This window comes from Diuraphis noxia, unplaced genomic scaffold (genome assembly GCF_037042655.1).
Source record: "Diuraphis noxia isolate RWA-SAM2 unplaced genomic scaffold, SU_Dnox_SAM2 contig0002, whole genome shotgun sequence".
Taxonomy (NCBI): Eukaryota; Metazoa; Arthropoda; class Insecta; order Hemiptera; family Aphididae; genus Diuraphis; species Diuraphis noxia.
In genome coordinates this window covers 80355213-80378367 of record NW_028301712.1, presented here as the reverse complement: position 1 = coordinate 80378367, position 23155 = coordinate 80355213, and the positions used below count along the sequence as shown (strand labels likewise).

The 23155-nt window shown below is 26.8% G+C and overlaps 2 protein-coding genes across 3 annotated transcripts in view; one reads left to right on the top strand and one right to left on the bottom strand.

The window, feature by feature from the left end:
• The window catches only part of LOC107161411 (uncharacterized), a 256312-nt gene that overhangs the window by 36650 nt on the left and 196507 nt on the right, over positions 1–23155 (top strand). The gene's annotated exons all lie outside the window — the stretch shown is intronic.
• On the bottom strand, positions 14939–15370 carry LOC149058977 (ATP-dependent DNA helicase PIF6-like). Its single transcript, XM_089220807.1, has one exon. It carries the CDS (start codon positions 15338–15340, stop codon positions 14939–14941), a length of 402 nt encoding a protein of 133 aa, XP_089076933.1. The 5' UTR covers positions 15341–15370.

Here is a 23155-nt window from a genome sequence, read left to right as displayed (position 1 = left end):
TGATTTTACAATTTGAAGTAGTTATTTATTATAATAAAATATTTCAAATTTTTACAAATATCCATATTTTTAATTTCATTTTTAATCAGAATATTATCACATAAATTATAAATACGAATTTAAATGTTTTTATATTTATTGTTACCTATAGGTAAGAATTTTATGTGAAACTAAGTAGACTAGTACAACAGGCGTGCTGTACTATTTTGCAGGATAGGTATTCAGTATATTATTATGCAACTTTAATTGTTAACTGTTGTAATAAAATTAGAAAACTTAAGTGTTTTAATTTATGGTTAACTAATTATTATTTAAAATCAAATACGATGTTAAAAAAATATTTGAAAAAAAAAGTTTTGCCAATAATAAACTTTACGTGTGATAACAAATGTTGTTAATCAAATGTCAAATTACCCAAAATGTACATTAAATGTGCACAATAGTTGCCGAATATATTAATTGTCAAAGAAAACTAATTTCCAAGCAATATATTAGTATGATTCAAATCAGATAATAAAATATCTCAACACTACTTCAACTTGCTTTATTTTAATGTGGTTCTTTCGCATTATTTTTAGTTAATTCTTACCTCTTTTAAAATGTTTTCTATCGTTTATTATCATAAATTATGTTAAATTTAATCATGCATAGGTATTTTACTTGCCCGTATTACTAATAATTTTACTGTGGTTACTGAGTATTTGATACCTTCATTTAAAAAAATACCTTAGTATTCTACCAATAATTTATAAAATAAATTATATAATATCTTTAGAACTATTGAATATTGTTGAGCTAGATTTATAATAAAAAGCTAGTAAAAAAAAAAATCTTTAGAATTTATACTTTCTTATTAACTAAGAAAAATACAACAATTTTTATTGTCTAACTAAGTCGATATCAGCTCAATTTGAATTTAAGGTACAAATGTTATATGTTATAATTTATCGATTTATCATCATTACAAAATTATTTTATTATCTTCTATAAGATATATTAAACATGTCTACAATAAAAAAAAACCTATCTATTTTACTTGTGACAAAAATAAATCTTAAGAATAAAAAAGTAGCAATCCAAAGTTTGGAAATAAATAATCTTTTTTTCAAACTTTTTCGGGATAATGTTATATACCTGCTAATTCTTTATACCTATCTTACGTATAAAGTTGTTATAAAGTCCTTAGAATTCTATTAGTTTTCAATTTTGATTCAAAATTATCAAATTGTTCTTTTTGTTAACTTTTTTGGTTTTGTTTTCAATTTTCATAAGTCCAGTATTACATAGATACCAGTTTATTATTTGATATTGTTTTTTACATTACCTGGCATTATTCTCTAATTCAATAATTTGTTATTAATTTGTTTTTCTTATTTATCAACAATACTATTTAATTTGAAATTCAAATTTTAATAAAAACAATTTTTCGATTTTATGATCTGAAAGATACCTAAGTAATTTCGTAAATTGTTTTACATCAACTGATTAAAATTTTAATACTTAAATTTAGCAAACATATTAGAAAACATTGATTTAAAAACAAAGCAATTGTATAAATCTGATATATAAAAGAATAAAAATAATACCTAATAGCTAATATAAGTAAAGAAGTTAGCAGATAAAACTATACTGTATATACAGTTCTTATATATCTGTCTGAAATAGACACATAGTCAAACGCCCGAAATGATACATAGTTCAACCTTGGGAAATCATTTCATATTTGGATGCGCTTATTTGATTCCTTTACAGAATTTTCTGAATGTCCATGGCTTCAGTATTCAATGGTCGGTCGGTCGTATGGTACATATTAAAAATACAATTTGACAATAATACGCTTGGTCTGGGATTTAAGATTCGAAACCACAGTTCGTTGCTTCAAAGCCGTCAATATCGCCATTCACAATATTATCATTGTTTGTTTTTGCTCGATAAATTTATATTTAGGTGTGTGTCTATTCGTGCTGTACGACTGGGAAAATAAACTAAAAATCACATCAACGAAATTTGGTCGGTCATAACAATATTCAACTTTAAAATATACACACTTGGTAACTGACAAGCCCCTTTTTATTTATTTTATTCCAGAATTTTTCTTGTAGTCAAGGTGGTTACTAGAATAGGAATTTTAGGTGATTATTTGAATTATATTTTATTTTTTTTTCATATGTATAGCACTTCAAGTATTGTAGTGGTCCCACAATTAATTTATTCGAACGATTAATTATAAATAGAAAATGTATGTTACAATGCTTTAAACTTACAATTTATCCAATCAAATCATTTAACATTTTTGCATATATTTACATTTTAAAATTTAACGTTTAATTAAATATAAACGTTTCAATTTTTATCAAAAATAAAATTCATTTGAATAAAAATATATTTGATAAATGGAAAACGCTCAAATCTAGGTCTTAACAAACAAACGAACAATCGTAGTATAGCTTTTATTGATTAGGTACTTGATGCGTTCCCTTAACGTGATAAATACGCAAAGATTACATACACTTGTATTATTCTTTCAATACTAAGATTCTACAATACGTGTTATTCTTACTGTAAAAGCGCTGCACTACAAGCTGTTCTACTAAAAACCACTTGAAGGGATTTATCGTCATAATGATGTACAATGAAGTAGGTTTTATTGCATTTTGAAAAGCGAGGCTGTATAAATGATTAAGAAAATTCTGTTCTGTTTTATTGTGTTTTCTGTAGTGATATAAGAGTATGCAAGGCTGTTGTGTCGATGTTAAACCCACCATTAAACTTCTTTGAACTTTACCACGCATGTCATTTTTCCTTATATTTTCTTTGAATAAAAAAAATACGTTACACTCATCACACCAATGCACATGAAACAGAATTACGGTAAAACTTCACCGACGGGAAATCAACGAGTACAAACATTTTTTTTATATATAATTGTAAGTATATTTCTTATAATTGGCTAGTATGAGAAAATGATATAAAAATGAATTTTTGTAAAATTTTATGTAAGATACGTTGATATATTAAATGAAGGTAAACTAAGTTCATGATTTTGGATGTTACCCAAAACCTTTAGGCCTGTGTAATTCGAAGGGTACGCCGCTAAAAACAAATAAATAACAAGGAATAGTGATGGCGATGTTTCCAGCTAGGGCATAATCGAATAATTCTCAGAGGGATGAAATAAAATATCCTCGGGGATTTCATGAAAAACGCCAGAATGAAAATTTTCGTTCTTCCCTTGTTACAAAAACCAATACGTTCACAAGTAAACATTTGTCAACTGGCAAATTATTATTCTCTTTTGTAACGTGCAATGTTATTGTTTTTACTTATGTTTAAAATAAAATAGTATTATGCATATTATACTTAACTAATAAAATTACAAATTTTCTAATTATTTTAAAAACTACAAATTAATTACATTTTTTTAAACCAAATTCACATTTGACACATTTTTATATACTTGACCATTAAATTTTAAATTTTAAATGAAAATAAGATGGAATGATTTGAAAAAAATTTTGTTGTTGTTGTTTTGAACTTAAAAATTAAAAATAAGATCAGTTTAATTTTAGTTTTTATTTGATATTTGGCATTTTTTTTTTATACATTATATTTTAAAATAACATGACAGTTATGATAATGATGCGATGTGACTAGTACTTTATATTTAAGATTAAGAAAAACGTTGTTAAATCTAGAGTTTATGATTTTCATATATTTATTACTTACTTACTTACTTATTATTTGACACCAAAATATTTATTGATAAAGTTATTGCAATTTTAGATGTAAAAACTTACATTTGACATACATTGGTAGTAGATTTATTCTACCAGATTATTGTAAGATTTATAATAGTAAAATAATAATTTTTTCTTAATCCTGTTAAGTTAAGCAATACACAACGTTGTTGATTAGTTGATGGTTTTGGCATAATATATTAAACTAAACCCCAATTAGGGTAATTTTATGAACGAAATAATTTCTAGTTACAATTAAGTAAAAATTAACAATTCTAAACTGTCTTGTGCATAGGTGTAAGACTATGACTAGGAACAAATTCTCATTTAGGTTTTATCGAAAATATTATTTTCCATTTTAAGTATCAGTGAAGCTTATAACACCATAAAATAACAATCCATCCAAAATAATGGTCTACCCGTCGTATGTGGGAGATTGTAGTTGATTTGTATCAAATATTTTATTTGATACTACTAACATATTATATTTTCGGGTTTCTTCTTATTTTGCCTGTGGACAGGCCAGTATTATTCATTTGTAATTAATTTCGTTTTTCAATAAAAGAATTGAAAATGTTGGATGGGTATTGTTTTTGAAGAAGGGATGCGTAACGTATAATAATTCACCATGTCCAGTGGGATCCTTCGTTGCCTCGTTTAAATAAATCAATTAATCGAACCATTATGAATAATGAATTGACAGTAACACGCTATAGGCTACATTCGCTGATATTGGTCACGCAAACCATTTCGTTTTACACTGAGTCAGTAACCGGCATAAAATTATTAAAAAGGTTGCTCTATATACATGTTTATAATTTAAAATATAATAAACCAGCATAAATATATAACCTATTTATTATCTATAACATTAAATTAAAAAAACATTATATGTTTTATGTAAATGTACAGTTACAGTTATAAGAACATTTGATTGTTGAGAAATCTAAATAAAATGTTGAAAATTGTTTTTTTTTATCGTTAATATCCTTTTAAATAGTTGTTTAGTAGTCATAAAATATCTTTGTTATACATAAGATAGCTGTTGTTCTTTTATTATGATAGGTACGTATTGTGGAAATAATTCGAAAACTTCGGTTATATAGAAATAAATTCTGTTATAAAGTATCGTTTGTTTTTCCAGTCCCTTTTTTTTCATCCTTGCAGTGAAGAGCTTTGCATGTAATTGTGATTCCAAAAGGATCCAGCATGACGTGGGGTTGGTCGAGTGTCGCAGTGGAATAAGTGATGAAGAAAAAAAAACCTTATTCTGTGACCAAGATAATGACGTTACTTTGAAACCGTATGTTTCATAGACAATGATGTTTTTTCCCCTTGCGTCGAAAACTTAAGGTGAAAACTCGACGTTGTTCTCGCGTGATTCGTGAAAGTTTTGATATAAAAATAACGTTAGGTTTAATGCACGTTACTGTGTTGTGGATTACAAAGTTACTGATCGAAACTTTAACGGAATTTTCTGATTAAAAACAATACTCATAAAACATTATAGTTCAACCACACAACAAAACTGACCTAACTAATCAATTTGTTTTTTTTTTTCATTTACGTTGCATTTCATATACTATTATCTTTATATATGGTTATATTTCACCCCCACGCTAGTTCAATAAATCACTGAAAACTAAAATGGTCGTCATTAATTGATGCCCACTTTAGTCTACCTCTATTATAGGTATTAAACTTTTTGGTACCACAATTCACAAAGATAATTGGTATTTTCTATTTTTCTTCTCTTGAGGTGTTGTGTCATACACACACACACATATACATATTATAATATAGTATTTCATTATTTTTTTTTTTTAAATTTAAATTTTCAGTTTCAAACAATGGCAACACTTTTAAAGTATACGAGTATAATATTTATTTGAATTGTACGCACTTGCTTACAAGTATGCCTTATAACAAAAGTCAGGGAGAATAAACTTCATTCAAATACAACAATTTAAACTTTTACAAAAATTAAATTGAGATAACTAGACTGGTTTTAAAGAATAATGTTGTACTAAAATAGATTAGTTTATATTTTTATGTAGGTACCCAATATCTAATAATACAAACTCATTCAGTTTTGCATTTCTGAAAATTGATTCCTTTTATATTTTTTTTGACATCTAAATTACAATAATAAAAACCAATGAGGAAATAAATTAAATTTCTTAGTTCTTCAAATTCTAATAAAATATATTTCTTTTGAGTAAAAATTAATTTTATAGGTGATGTACCAGTGCCTTATTTTTATTTATTTACTATAGAACAAATATAAAACATATTTTAATCACTCGTATTTAAAAACAAATTTGGTTTAATTCTAGTATTTGATAATTTAAGTACTGATTGGGTAATCATGAGGTGAGATAAATTAAGTTATTAAGGTCCAAAAAAAAACATAAAAATTAAATTTTTTATCACGATTTGGGTTTGAAATCGACTATTGATATTTGAAATATTCAGTACTTATATTTAAGGGTATTAAGTATGAATTGATTGCATGGTTATTTTGGGAGATTTCATTTTAGCTTGAAATTTTATAAACTGGTAAATTTAGGGTCAACCGGTATATTTTAGAATTTAAAAAATGTTAAGTTCTATATCTGAAAAACATTAGTCATTGAAATATTGAATAGGTGACTAAAATGGATGAGTTGAATTTTAATTCAATGATATTATATAATATTAGATGTCATTGTATACGAAATACGATTATGGTCGCAAAATTGATAGTTTTTTATGGTTAAATCAACTTATGACCTATCTGTATTCAATTTTTAAATGTTTTATAAATAAAATATTGATCACACAAAAATCGAAAAAGTGTATATGAAATTGAAAATTTCAAATGACTATACTATAAAAAACGTATAATCGATTATGTTGAAAACTGGTTTTACGTAAAACTTCAATTTTTCTTCTTTGTTTTCTTCAGTTTTCAGAACTTCAAACCCAGCTACATTAGGTCAGCCACCTAGTATCTTAGTTCTATATGGTCATAAAGCTATTTTTCTCTCCTAACCTTTAAACTTTTAGACTTTCTGGCTGGCTATTTTATGCCGTTCTTTTTTATGTCCACCATTCTCGTCTTCGGTCTTAATTAAAGTATTTTTTAATTTCACCTTTATAACGTTAATGATGTATTAGAAACAATACTCAATAGCGTATAATATAATCCAATTGTAGATGTATGCGGGCATGTTTATGAGTAGGTAGATAAATTACTACTGTCATAGAAATTCTGTAAACTGAATAACGTAGTACACATGTAATTTCATAGCACGCTCGTGTTTGATTCAAATATTTGTGCACTTAGATGTGCATGATAATATGTATTTTATTAGTTTTGGATTTTACTTTTATGATGAACACAATAAGCTACACGCAATGAGAAGGGAAGAAATATATTTGAGTATAAGTCTTTTCAAGACACCAAGGGAAGTAAAAAGTAGGGGTGATTCAATGCTTTCAAATCGAAGTATTTTCTAAATGTGAAACGATTGGTGGTGCTAGAGATTAACGAAGGGTAAAGATTTTCTCAGAATAACCCCAATATGTAAGGGTGTATACGATGCAGTTTAATTGTTCCCAGATTTCACATGGTCGGCACAGAGGAATTCAATATAAAAGATTGGAATTCATTTTCTCCTTTTTATAACAGTAGAGTGGAAGACTGTAATTCTTTTGTTAAATCTAAAAAAACAAAAGTATGGTGATTATAAAATACACTTTGTATACTTCATTAAGGCGTATGAAAATTAATACTGAGTCCAAAAAAGTTACAATAGCTGAATCCAGGATTTCCATAGACAATTATTTTCATATTTTAATTATTAATTATTAAATTATTAACAATAAATCGATACTAGTATTAAAATGAGGTAATTTTTAATACATTTTTATGTACCTATGCCATTGTAGTCTAGAAAAGTCAAAATGATTCTATCTTTATTTTTAAGGATCGTTTATAATCTAAAATTAGATATAGTTATAACTTTGTGATCTAGTGAATAACGAGAGGTATACACTAGCCTACTTTTAAACTAAGCGGTTGAGTTCTCAATGTGTTATTGTTTATAACGTTAAACATAAAATTGTTAGCTAATATAAAAATGAGAACACGTAAGAAACTATTTAATTCATATCTTAAATTTTTCATTGGTTTTTTTTTTTTGAAATTATATTTTTATTTTAATATTTGAAGACATATTGAAAAAAATGATTTGACTAACAAATACATAGGTATATTTTGAGTTGACATGTAAACATTTACTTTTATTAGACTTTTAACGTAGCACTTAAATATAAAATATACGTGATGTATCTAGATGAAAAAGGTAACATTTATGTATATATGTTTTGAAGCAATTTCGGTCACTATGATTTATGGCGGACAACTTTTGCCATTTCGATCTAAAATAGTAAAACTTGTATTCCACTCACTTTAATATACATATATTATACAACTCACGATGCATTGCAATTTTTCAAATTCAAATATGAGCCCCATGTTACGTTTTACAATTTAGTGTATAAGAGCAAAAATATTTTTAAAAAGTTTTGACTGTCAATTAAAGTATCTAATATAAAATGTTTCGAAATAATATATCAAATTTCAATTTCAAATAAATTATAATTTATATATTTAAAAGAACTCAGCTGTGTATGATATTTAGTAACTTACTTTTACAAGTGATCACATATTTTTTCAGTATTACTGGCATGCATATTAAGATGATAGTAATTAGTTATTACATTAATATTTTTAATTATTAATTAAGTATTGAAATCCGTGAACTATCTATGTTGGTTAGAAATTGTTTAGAATACTAAAAATTACGTCATTATCCGAGACATGATAAAACTGCTTACAAGGAAGAATGGGTATATAATTAAAAACCAGCAGCCAGTCTGCTGTAAATGCTAAAGATAACCACCACATATTATTGTACTTTGGTTATTAAAATTCATTGATAAGTTTGAGAAAAATAGTGTTTATGCATTAAATTATAATATGTTAAAATAATAATTTGAGTTTCAACATAGTTCTCACATCAATAAAATTATTAATTTTATTAATTTTGTTTATTATTAATTTTAAACAAATAATTTATATGAAATTTTATTTTTAAAGAGAAGTAAAAATATAATGGAATATTATATTGATAGCTAAGAAATTTATAATAATTTTTTCCAGGCATTTTCTGTACATTTTTAAGTTGATATAAATTTGTATTTATTTAGTATGTAGGTACCTATACAATAATATTTTTTCACAATATTTAACTATTACATTTATAAATTTACCAAAACAACATAATTTTTCTTTGAGAGCTATTTTTTTTTTTTTTTTTTTTTTTGATCGACTAAGTCATTATACGTTCATAAACCACATGTGTGTTTCTAACTGTTCTAACAACGTGGAAGAAATATATATTATATAACCTCATCTAGTATCTCGTATAATTGTCTTGGGAGTCATAAGGTGGTTATTTCCCAAGTAAACATACTTTTTCTAATAAATAATTTCCATTGCAATTCAACGGTAACGTTACGCTGAGATAAAACTAAAATGTAGAATATTGTAGAATTGAAGGTAGGTGGGCGTTTTCAGTCTATGTAAGTTTCAATTTTACTTTTATTTATCTGTTCTTGGTAGTAATCAATATGACTTTTTTCTTATTTAATTAAAAAAAAAAAACTGTTGGTGGCTTTTATTATATTGATGACAATCAATATCAAACTGTGTAAGCTTGTCATTTTGTATTATGTATACTTACCTATCTACCTACCTATATATATTATACAACAATAAATGTTATAATGGCATTTTAAGCTTTTAAGATATTAAGTCTTTATCAGACGGACCAAAAAACTCATCTTTTTATAGAACATTTTTCGTTATTATTAGTATAAATAATAGGTATGCGTCTTAAATTTGAGAATGTATCATGTGCGCATTTAATTTCCTTAAGTTAATAATGGTAATAATTAGTTTACTATTTACTGTTTAAATTTGCTTCAGAGTATTGCTTTCGTTCACCAACATTATTAAAAAATTGAAAATCGGATATCATTAAATATATTCATTATATATCAAAACAGAAATATGTTTATAACATATTTAGTACACTAGATATATAGATTTTCATCGGATAAAGAATACTGCAGCGTAATAAAATAAACGATAGAAAATACTCAAATAACAATATATAGGGACTGGACATATGATAGATTAAGATCGTATTAATATGGGATTGGAAATAAAAATTCCCCTCCGAATAAAGACTTCACCAAATAAATAACGATCAAACGATAAAAAAATACATTTTACAAACAACGTATATAACTGCAATTAATGTTGCTTAGAAGCACTTATAGGGGATTTACAAATATTGGTTGGAACTTCTCATGACAAAATTACAACGGGGTCTTATTTCCAAAAACGATTGCAAGAAACTTTGTACCTATTATTATATTGCTGTAGATTAGAGGGAGCGATGTATTAGGTATAAAATTACTTTTGAGAAGTACAAAAAAGAATTGAAATATGTTTTTCGGAGCCTAAACAACTAAAATAAAAATCCATCATCTTCATAGTTATAGGAGAGAAAACTCTTCTAGGTTAAAACTTCTACATACATTTTTAAAATACGTATAGCATTATATAACACATGGCCATTCTAATAAAACTACTAGTAATTTCATCGAAACATCGCATATAACTTTGTGTTGGTATCCATAAACTTTTTTAAACACAGGTTTTCCATTTTTTATTTCAGAAGAAAATAAATATATTTTTAACCCCAACGGCAATTCATTAATAAAGTTAATAATGCATGATGCCCACCCTCTTTAAAGCGATATACAATTTTGATATATTTAGATTTGTGGCATAATAATGAAAACTTTTATTAATTTTAACATTTCTTTTTTGGGATTAAAACCATAATGAAATTAGTTAATTTTTCTAAAACCAACTGAGAGTAAAAATGAGTTAACAATAAATAAATAATTCATGCTTATATATATATATGTATGTATAGCTACAATCTACATTTTGGAAGTATTTGTAGACGTCTTATTTATTTTCGACTTCTACATTTCAAATTAATTTTTAATATTTTAATTTTTAAAGTGACTATGTAATATACTGATAAATAAAATAAACACAAAGTTAATGTATTAGTTAATCTATTTTTATTGCTACTGTTCTACTCAAATATCATTAATAGATTTATTATTAATTGATTTGGTAGCATAAGGTTTCCTAAGTCCTGGATAATGTACTAGACTACCTAGAAAATACAACATAGTAAAATCGCAAGTTAAGTAAGAATAAAAGTAGTCTAAGTATCTAAGTATTTTTCTCTAGTAATAATGATAACTATAAATTAAAAATAAATATATATAGATATTTCTATATTTTAAAATAAAAAAATGTTAAGAATAAACTATTAGGAAATTGGGTATAATAATATTAAATATACATTTTTTTATAACATATTTATAATAAAAATGCATTTTCGAGGAAGATAGTGCTTTGGTTTGAAATTGGAATAGATATATTTACATAGTATTATTCAAATGTCATTAAAGTACAGCTAATATAAAATACACTTTTTTCAAATAAATATCTCAAATGTTCAAGCTTTGACTGGTGAGTTCATTAAAGATTTTTTTGGTCTAAAAATAACTTTCTTTTATTTAATACTAAGGACATTGTAGCCGTGGCCAAAGCGATTTTAGTTCAAAAACATGTCTTACAGGAAAATCTCTTACGCCCTATAGAATAGTTGGATTTCACATCACTGATTTGTCAAATTTTGATAGTTGTTTTTTGTTTTAAAGAAAAGAACATTTTGCAGGTCGAATCAAAGCCCTATTTTAAAAATTATAGTTATAGAAGAATAAATTATGAAAATAATGAATATGCTATAGCATTCGTTATACCTTATTTATAAATATTATACCTACCCCCTACACTTAACACGCACTATATGATTGGCCAATACAAATTATACACTCTCAACACTTTTCTACCCGTGCACATATTACTTATCATTAAAATGATATACAGTGGTTAATTCGACAGTTACGAAAGTAATATTTTTAATATAATAATTATTACAAATCTATAAACCAAACGTGTCTCATTATTGATAAAATACTTTATATACAGTGCTGTAACCTAGGGTTGCCAGATTTTAAAAACACCAAACCGGGACATCATATTGAATAACCTTTTTTTTCGTATAATTTGTTTATTATCATGTATTCATGTTCAATTGTAATTGTTGAGCTATCATAGTTTAATACTAGAAGCTAATGAAAATATTAAAAACCTTTTTTTGCATAATTATACGGGAATTAATAATATCCCATATTTTAATTGAAAAATGTATTAACCAATACAATTTTTTACATAAACTAAATTTACTGCATTTACATTTATTAATAAATTGTTAGTAATAACCTAATGTTCATACTTTTCGGTTGAATGAATTCTTTTCAACACAGCTGTATTACTTTTAATTTTAATATAAAATTCATTACAAATTAAACCCAAATTCTATGTATAATACTATTCTATGTTTTATGAGACATGCTGTTAAAACCGAGACTGTCAAACCGGTAAAACCAGCACGAGCGGCAAGCCTACTGTAACCCCCAGCTACGGAAAACTTATCAATAAGGAATAGAAAACCTACTTTGTACAACTAATATCGAAACAAGGTTACGATCACGTTGTAATGTATTTGAAAAATAGACAATATTTATTATTTAAAGTAAAATGGAAATTTGGGCTTTAATCCGACCTGAAAAAAGTTCTTAACATAACAATGAAGCATGTGAAGTCGTTTTTGTTGATACAATAATACACCGTAACAATCCTCTTCCAAAATAAAATGCAGTAAGTTAGTGGAAAAGTATAATAATTTGGGTAGCAGACAAATTATAAGAAATAGTTTTCAAATTTTATTGAATTGCGGACAATTGAAAACCAGGCATCTACACCATTAAAACGTATTGCCATCGAGTAGGCTTATAATCAGATAGTTTTAGTATACCTACAATATTATAATTATGTATTTATTAAAATTAATAAATCACAATATTTGGTTTATATTGGAATTAATGAAATATTATTACCATTATGGATTATATTAAATTAATTAAATCAATTCATTTTCTGATGATGTATCAACTGGTCATATTTAATTTTTATTATTTTGTGAAACTAATTTTGAAAATATCAATAATATTGTTTTAATCTCCTGAACTATATTTAATAAATTACAATAAAATGCGTTCGTGGCCAGTATCAATACATATTGTACTTAATACGGTTGTCAATTACGTACTATAATAGAATATAAAATGCATAGATCATATCATATTTATTTCTCATAAACATTTACATATTTGTTTGCTTTTTATTATGTATTTTTTTTTTTTTATTATTATACTTATACCCTCGGAAACATAGACCATTGGACTTATTATTTTTGTAATTACTAAAACTAAAAGTTAATTATATTTTTGTTTGGAGATTAGTGACTGTAGTGGATTGGATGATATTTGCTATTATTTAAGAGTGATTGCTTAGTATTTCTGGTAGTGATTCGGGAAGGTTGTGGCTTGTTCGGATATTGTAGTATGTTCGGCATTCGGTGAGGATGTGGCTGATGGTGACTTGGACACCGAATGATGGGCACATTGAAGGTTCTTCCTCGGCCATTAGGAAGCTGTGATTATGTAACTGTATTTTAATTATATGTATTATGTATGTACTTCTCAGCTATCTATAACTCTTACGTGAAAAGTTAAAGAAAAGGTTATCTAAACATTTAATTTTATTCAGACTACTAAAAAATTATTAACTTTATGAAAAGTGATATTTTGTTTTTAAAAAAAAAAAGATAAAGATTTACAATAATTAATAGATGCATTGATGCATATTAAACTGATCGCTCGATATTTATGTATTGAAATATTTTTTTTTCACTTTTCAACTAAAAATATAGAAATAAATTACAATTAAAAACGTAAGACATTTCTTCATACTCATAAAAGTTTTCATCTTACAATATAAGTTTTTTGGTGACTTGTTGAGTTTTTTAGACTTCTGTTTCTAATTTTTGTACATGACTATGTTTTCTTGCACGTGTAGGTACTATACTTACGTCAATACTGTTTTTTATGGGAATAGACCTTGGCTGTAAAAAAAAAATAAAAAAAAATAAAGTATTTTGTTGCAGAGAAAAAGTGTGAGCGGGATCGAAAACGGAATCCCATAAAAACGTGACCTATGAACCGATAAAAATCGGATAAAAAGTTTATTTGGGCTGTTTGATCTTTTAATCTGCTTATAATAGTTGCTGACAATAAATCAGCTCTCGCTGTGCACGTTCGCGAAAACCTAACGAAATCCGATCTTACGGCATGTCGAGTTTTTTTAACGACCACCTTATACATATAAAATGCTCAACAATTGAATTGTGTGATTCAACTTTGAAAAAATTGTGATTGTAAAGTTCTTTAAATAATTTAATCAAAAAGATGAAATTTATGCATCAATTTTGTTAGAAAATTGTAGCGATTTCTTCACCTCATCGCAAAATGTATTAACTATTAAGGTGTTTACTATTTTAATTATTCGAAAATTGTAGAGCATATAAAATAAATATATTTTAATAAGCTTTAAACTGCACTGTGCATATTCTGAGTTTTTTCAATATCATTTCATGTTGTGGTACCTACTATTTTTATATATTTGTGAGAAGTAAAAACAAGACGGGTTAATTCCAAAAATTACTGCTCAAACATATCAAATGGACAATGGAATTGATTTTGGATAAGATGAGTTATATCAATTGATATTTCAGTTTTTCATTTCCAGAAAATGCATAATATATGAAAAAAAAATTATTAATGTAGATACAAATATCTCAAATTATTTGCATTGTTCGGAATCTAAATAACTACAACATTTTATACAAGTTTTAATTTCGTTTTATTTACTACTTGTTGGAAATCTAGTAGCATAATTATATATTACTAGCTGACCCGGCAAACGTTGTTTCGCCTAAATTTTTTATTTAAATTAAGTTGACCCGGTGAACTTAACGCCTTCAAATAAAGTCTAGATTGATAATAAAATTCAAGTATTCCATTGTAATGAATTGTTATAGAAATAAGTATATTGCATTTTGATGAACAATGTTTTTCGTTTTGTTTTCTGGTGCAAAAATAAACAACGATGACGGTTTTCCAACATGCGAACTGGCAACGTACAGCTGCCCGTGTGAAAAACATGGAAATTCCAAATTGATCCCACAGACTTCCAACGATTGGCCTTGCGATTTATTGATTGTCATCGCAAAAGCCAATCTAACGGGAAACTGAATCCGCTTAAACTGAAATGGAAGATCTGTTGGAATGATCGGAATTCGTGGGATAAGGACTTCCTCCCCTTTGAAATTGCCCTTGATGATCGTTGATTGTATTACATTGTTCATCAGTTTCTTGACGGACAATCGTGTACCATTACACAATTTAGGAGGATTTAGATTCCGCAACATAATCATGATCGATCCCACTTTTACCTGTAAATTATGTGGTGGAGTTCCTGGCACATCAAGCGAGTTCAAAAATTCTGTCGGATAGTTGACCGCTTCGTTTTCGTCGGTGGTGCTGTCAACGGATTTGTATGAACGCAGTTCTCCAACAATTTTACTCTAAATTGTAAAATTCAAGCTATCGACCAATCAAGATTGTTATAATTGACCTCAAGGCTTGGGAACACTTTTGTAATGAGTTCTTCCTTCGACGATGTGAACTCACAAAAATTTGCCGGAAACGATATTAATCAAGTCAAAACATCAATCGGAATCCATTGCCAAGCGCCAGCAGTTGTCTCGAGAATTCAGCAGCCAATGGGTCGTTTTGCAACGCAACTCTCATGTTCGTGGTCAATTTCAACTTCTTGACATGCCGCCACAAAAACGACGATTTCAGGCATGCATTAATTTCATCGGCAGCAGTAGATTTCGGAATGACGGGGAGTGTTTGACGAAAATCTCCGGAGAGCAATATCATTGCCCCACCAAATCGTTTCGAATTACCTCGTAAATCTTTCATCGTTCGGTCAACTGCCTCCAAAGCTAGTTTATGTGCATTCATCCCAAATGATGATTTTGCATTCTCGCATCAATTTCGCTGTTGCTGAATTCTTGGTCGTTGTGCACGTAGGCTTGTCAACCATGAGAAGATTCATTGGCAGCTTCAAAGCTGAATGTGCAGTTCGACCGCCTTCCAACAATGTGGCAGCAATGCCAGAGGATGCGACAGCCAACGCAATTTGTGATCTTGACCGAATTGTTGCCAGAATCAACGAAATGACGAACGTTTTGCCTGTCCCTCCAGGAGCATCGAGAAAGTAAATGCCCCCCGTTCCATCATCAACAACCTTCATCAGCGAATCGTATACATTCTTCTGCTCGGCATTTAACAGCGGCACATTTTTTCGGACTCTTTCAGCCTGCTCATCTAGATCATAGTTTTTCTCCCGCTGTAATTCAAGATTGAATGCAGCGTGCCTCGAACGATTTGGCGCTGGCATTTCCAAAGTTTACAACAGACTGCCGCACATGAGCACGCACATGTCTTCGATCAGAACTAATGCTTCGTTGCGCATCTCGTCGTTACTTTCAATATCAAAATTAAAATTTGTCGTTCGAACTCTGTGCAAAATTTCATCAACCATCTCGTCCTTGTATTTCTCCCACAATGCATTCGGGTTCGATGGATGACATATTGTGGCTATGATGATCGCAAACAACGTACGAATTTGATTTGCTGGCGCAGGAACGGTTGCATCGGCGAGTGTTAAGTCCCAATGTGAATTGTTTTCGAGCATATTCAAGCATTGGCAAGTTTCCCAAAAAGTTGTGCACAGTACACCATCGACAGTACGCAGGGAATTGAAGGATGTCGAGCCCCTAACGTTCACCAAAAGTAAGCGAAGATAGAAGTACCTATTATTATTTATATTATATTTATATTTTTAGTTTTATCTGCTAGAGGGTGCGACTGGTGTAACTCAGTTTTTGTCTCTAAATCTCTAACTCACAGGAGTTAGGTCCATAATTTATGCTATAAACCCGCTCCCCGACATTCTCTATCATTTAAAAAAAATTTGAGCCAAATCGGCCCAGTATCGGTTCTCAACTGATGCAATTTCGAATTTTTTGTCTCCATTTTTATATATATATATATAGATTATTTTACACATTAATACAATAAGACATACATATAATATATTTGAAAAACATATAATAGGTAATTAAACAAAAATATATTTCATATGAATCATTATTTTGAGGTTATTTTATTTTTCATATTATGTTGAAAATAGTAATTGTGTTAAAATAAAATGTTTAAGTAAGTTAATTATTTTTCCATGCTTCAATAAAATAAATATCAAATTATGAACAAATACTTTATTATTTATTCTTTTTTTTGTTTACTTTTATTAATCTGTTAAAGTTAAAAGAGTTTCAAATTGTACAATAAAAGTGTTTGTATCATATTATTTTCACAAATTTATCACTCACCTCATAATATATGAACAACTAAAACTTTTTTTTTTAATAGTAATTTAGCAAGTAATACACTTGTCTTGTCCTCAATTTACCCAATTTACCACGAATATGTGTATCACGTACTCACGGCATAATTTTAAGAAAATTATTAAGAATTAATAAGTATTGTAATAATATTATTAAAATTATGCTGTGAGTACGTGATAATAAATTCAATTAATTTTAATATATAATATGTATTAATTAGACAATTAGAGAATACAACTTTTTTTTTAAAATTATTTATAACTAATTTTTCAACTTCTACCCTCTAAAATAAAATGAAATAATAGAATTAAATAGATAATAGTTTTAATTAAAATAATATTGAAATAAGTACTTATTTGTATAGATACTAAAATAAATACATTTTTTTTTTGGACTTTATTAGATCTCCAAATTTAAGTTTATAAAAAATAACAAATTTTATAAATGATTTTCCATTTATTTTAGCTGTAATATGACATTTTTTATTCCAATTATAATTGTTTTAAATAACAATAACATTTGTTATGATGTATTGATATTATTATATTATAGGTCCACTTGTAAGTTGTAAGATAACTTTGATAAAAGTTTCATTATCACTTTTCACACTACTATACTAAGGTGCCTATTATTTTTGTATTTTTTTTTTTTTTTTTTTGTATTGTATTGTATGTACTATTTAATACGTGAGATAACACAACATAAGGACTTGACACTGGGTGTAGATTTTTTTAAGATATATGAATAACAATTACACCTATTAAAAATAATACAAATTATACTCATTTCTGTGACCTCATTGTACTTGTATAATGTGCATGTGAGCTTAAAATCAAACTTTTCGTTTCAAATAATAATAATTAATAAATTAAAGAAATTACATTTGTTAAACCGTAAAAAAATTTATGTCGTAACAAGTGTAAAAAAACTTGATGACTACATGTCTCTTGAGTATACTCTACACTCATCACGTTTAATTTAAACGAATTATTCGGTAAAATATTATAATTTATTACTAGTTTTTTATTTTATAACAATAAATTGTTCCCGTTTGTATTCTCATCAGTTTCTGGATAATCCTTTTAATACATTAAATGTTATAAAGGGATCCCTCGCAGGGCCTAAGAATAAGAGACTATAATCAGCTTATGGTAGCACCACCCTTTATACCACAAAAAAAAAAAAATAGCATCAAATTTGCATACGCATTATTGTCATTGTTATATTATCATTGATCGCGACAAATGGAATTAGCAAGTTTAACTATTTAATTTTTTTTTCAAAAGGTTTAATTTTTTTGTTTGAATAAAATATGATAAAATGCGTCACAAATTTAAAATAGGTTATTTATATAAATATAGTGAACGTCTGTGTATGTGAGGTTTTGTGATGTGCTTCTCGTCATGTTGTTAGGATAAATACCAAAATCTGAAAATAATTGTTTATACTTGTTAAAAATTTTATATACTGACTAGTTAAATCCTATATGTTTTTAAACATACTCTAATGAATTCAGAATATTATTTCATTTATTTTTTAAAATATTTATTCATATTTCTATCACATTATCTATGTAATTTTAATTTTTAATATGTATATTTCAATGTAATAAATATATTATATATATCAACATGTAATACTTGTAAGAATACAATATAATAAAAATATTTTATTGATTTTTTCCTTTCAATTATAATTTTATGAAAAACACAATACATTAAATTCTTTGAAATCAATTTATTGATTATAAAATATTGTAATGTGTTTATCGGGATGAAATGGTTTGATAAAAACCGCATCTAAATCACATAAAAAAAGCATTTTGTTTACCGACATCCCATATTTTCTGACCCACATATTTTTCAATTACGTAGCGCTTTGACAAATTTATGAGTTGTAGTCTTTCGTCTACCAAAATTAATAGATTATTATTTATGTCGATTGGATTTAAAGATATTAGCAAATGCCAAATCAGCCTATTTATGGTGGTTTTCCAGCTTACCACCATAACATGCTATATAATAATTCATAATTAAAAAAAAAAAAATCATAGATGCAATAAATTTAAAATAATATATTTATTTTTTTAATATTTTTACACAATTATATATTTGTTCATAATTTATCGAATGGCAATTCAATTTTAATTGCCATCAATTTATTTTTAGCTGTACTAAATAAATAATAGTTAAGGAATCGTATTTTACCTACACAATTCTAAATGCAACATAATATATTATATAGGTAACTGCATATAATAAAATTGTATACATTTTTTTTTTCATTTTACCTAGAGATACTGGTTGAGTATAAATAAACAATTACTACCTATCAATGTTGTATATTTCTTTGGAGTGTTTACGGGGAAGTTACATTTTTTGTTGGTTATTTTAACATCGTTGACTGTTGAGCATAGTTGATTGAAAGTTCTAATATTTCTTCTACTGTCATACATTTGAATTACAAAATTTGTGTGATGAGAGGAAATGAGAATTCATTATATTGTATTTTAGAATTTAAAACACCTATGTGGTTCCTGGGAAAGGTAGGTAATGGTTAGTAATAATCGGAGTATTACTGACGGTAAAGTGGTGGAATTTTCACACACTGGTGCGAGGCACGTACGGTTGTATAATAGTATAAATAACTATTTGTTACACGAAGAAACATATTATTTTTATAGGTATAGTAAGACATCAATTATGATACAAACAAATAAATCCAACTTTCTCTATACGTTGCAAATAGTAAAAGCACTAAAAGCAATCTAAAACAGGCGCCAGCAATCCGCGGCCCTCGGAATTTTTTGCTGTAGCCCTTCAAAATTTCATGGTGTTTAAAATTTCAATTTTATAGCTTGAATTAAATAATAAATAATATTTATTCATGACTATTATATAACAATGCTAGAACAAAACTATGAACGATATCGTATAAACTAATCGTATATAATGTATATATCGTCTATTTCAACAAATACGTAACTGGTTATGGCCTTAGTGCAGTTTAAATTTCAACTATTTTATAATAACCTATCAATTCAATGCCAAAAAAAAAAATTTTCTCTACTAATGTTTTTAATTAAAAATTAGTTAATAGGGACAATTGCAATTTTATACACATAATATGATTGTTGCTATCTGTAAATATAATATTAGTATTATATGTTAAAATTATATATTTTAATATTTTAATTTTGTATGCGGCCCCTTATAAAAAAACTGAAACAAATTATGGCCCATGTAGGTGAAAAGGTGGCCGACTCCTGATCTAAAATATGGAAGTCTCTGGATGTAAATACGCTCAACTAGATTGATCATATATTAATTTAGAATAGATTTCGATCCAGCATAAAGAACATAAGAAGTTTCAGTGGAGCGGAGATCGACACAGATCACTTCCTGTTGATATCGAAATTCAAGCTCAAATTACAGGGCCTATTGTGGTCAAAAAGTGTAAAATTTAACGTAGACCTATTGAAAAACGATAGAAGAATTTTAAAAATTAGGCATAATACTGCATTGACTATACATATTAGTATATTATAATTCATTGAGTAATATGATAAGTACGTAATATGATTTACTTTGTATATCTATCGCCTATGTATTATGTATTTTAAAATATTGTTTTGATATTTTTTGACATGTAACAATAAATAAAAAAATGAAAATGTTATGAAAATGTAGGTACCTATAATGTATTCATTTTTGAGTTTGATCTGATAAAATAAATAATAATATTGCCATATCGTTTCTTTTCACTTAGTGTAGTGAAAAACATTTAACATCTCTCATGTATTGTGCCTGGTGTTAAATTTATGACCACCGACCATTTTGGGTTGTTGCCTTACACATCATTGGAGTGTTTTAGAGATTAACAATATACATATATATTCACAATCTGACATAGGAGAATGATAATGAGAGATACAGTGAAGATTTACACTGTCTTTTCGTGCGCCATCATGGTTGATCATAAATCCACCTTGCATTAACCCATATTGCTTGTAAGGTCTAATAATGAAAATATTTTATTGCTATTGCTATATTATAGGATATAATAGAAACACAGATTAAAGAAAATTAGTAAACAATAATGGTTAAGTAAAATAAAGTAAATAGTTACATAATATCAACTAATGCCATCATAACACAAATTCTAAACTAAACAATTTAACAATCTTTTAGCTAATATATTTTTTATACTCTTGATGATTCATTAAATATTATATATATATATATAATATATTTTATGTTATAAAATACTTTGTTTAATTACTCGTATTGTTCATTGGTTTCCAAGTATAATAAAGTACAAAGATATTTATTGTTTTTTTTAGCCAATTTTAATTTGTTTTATTCCCAAGAAAACATTCTGAAAACTTCTACATTTGATTAGGTTCAAACTTCATAGCCTTGCACGCTATTGTTTTTAAGTCTTTTGTCACGTTACATGTAGAATAGAGGAAATTAATAGTTAATTTAAATTTGCTTATTATACTGGCAATAATCCACGTGAGGGTTTCTCTATATTTTACATTGATTATATTTACTAATCAAAAGCCTTAGGTAAACAAAATCATGGTTGGAAATACATTTTAGATCTGTGTATATATAAAATGAATCTCGTAATTATTTTTATAAGCATAAGTAGTTATTTAGCCGAAAGTTATAGTTATTGGTTGGTTTCTAAGCAGACACACATAATTGTGATATAATTATATCTAATAGATATATCAGATTATTAGTTTTAAATAATGAGTGTTAAAATGTTCCACAAATTAAATATGTTCTTAGTTTTTACAGTAGTTAAATTTCTATGTTGAATTATAAATTAATTACATATGTAGGTACTAAAGATTTTGTTTAAAATGTACCCTACAAATTAAACACTGGAAAATGATCTTAGTACGACTAAGAGTTGTCGACTAAGTTACGAACACATAGGTGACGGTCATAATAACAGTCTGCATTGTTTAATTTTCAACATTAGTTTTTAATGTTTTTATTGAATATTATTAAAAGCAAGTTTTTGATGTTGAATGGAACTATAGAGTATAGAGTATTAACTTTATATTCATAAATGTTCTTTGGAATCTGTATAAGATATCCTACATACATGAAAAGCAGTTAACGAAATGGTTTAATTTTCAAATTATTATTATTTTCTGATAGTACCTACATTAAATCTAGTTGTTACTTTTAAGCTAAAATTTAATACAAGGCTTTTAACTCATTGTAACAAAGCAGTTGAAAAATAAAATAAATTCATGGTCACAATTTTTTTTTTACAAGGATTCAAAGTTTGAATTTTGACAACATACGTAAAAATCACGAAAATTCGCAAATTACTTATATTTCTAACTAGAAATCCATAAAAAAATTTCTTTTTAAATCTAAGATTTGAAAATTTTTAATAATCTATAATATATCCTAGACAGATAAACCGTCTTCGCTCAGAATCGTTTTTCGTATACAATGATATAATATCATTGGATTAAAATTTAATTCCATCCATTACAGTAACCCACTTGTAACCTACTGTACAGCAGAGCGACATCCACGACTTACCCGCTTTTTTTTTTTGAAATCTTAACATATTTAATAATTAAGGCTGATGCTCAGAAATGTTTTAAATATAAAATAACAATTAAATGATTCATACTTATAGCAATAGTTGGTAAAATTGAATTAGTACATTTATTGCATAAAAATATTATGTTCATATAATTAATATTGAGTAGAATGCAATAGTTCATTTTTTTTTAAA

What these genes read in the sequence shown, in the direction of transcription:
- LOC149058977 (XM_089220807.1), bottom strand. Translation starts at nt 15,340, where the DNA reads ATGATTATGTTGCGGAATCTAAATCCTCCTAAATTGTGTAATGGTACA.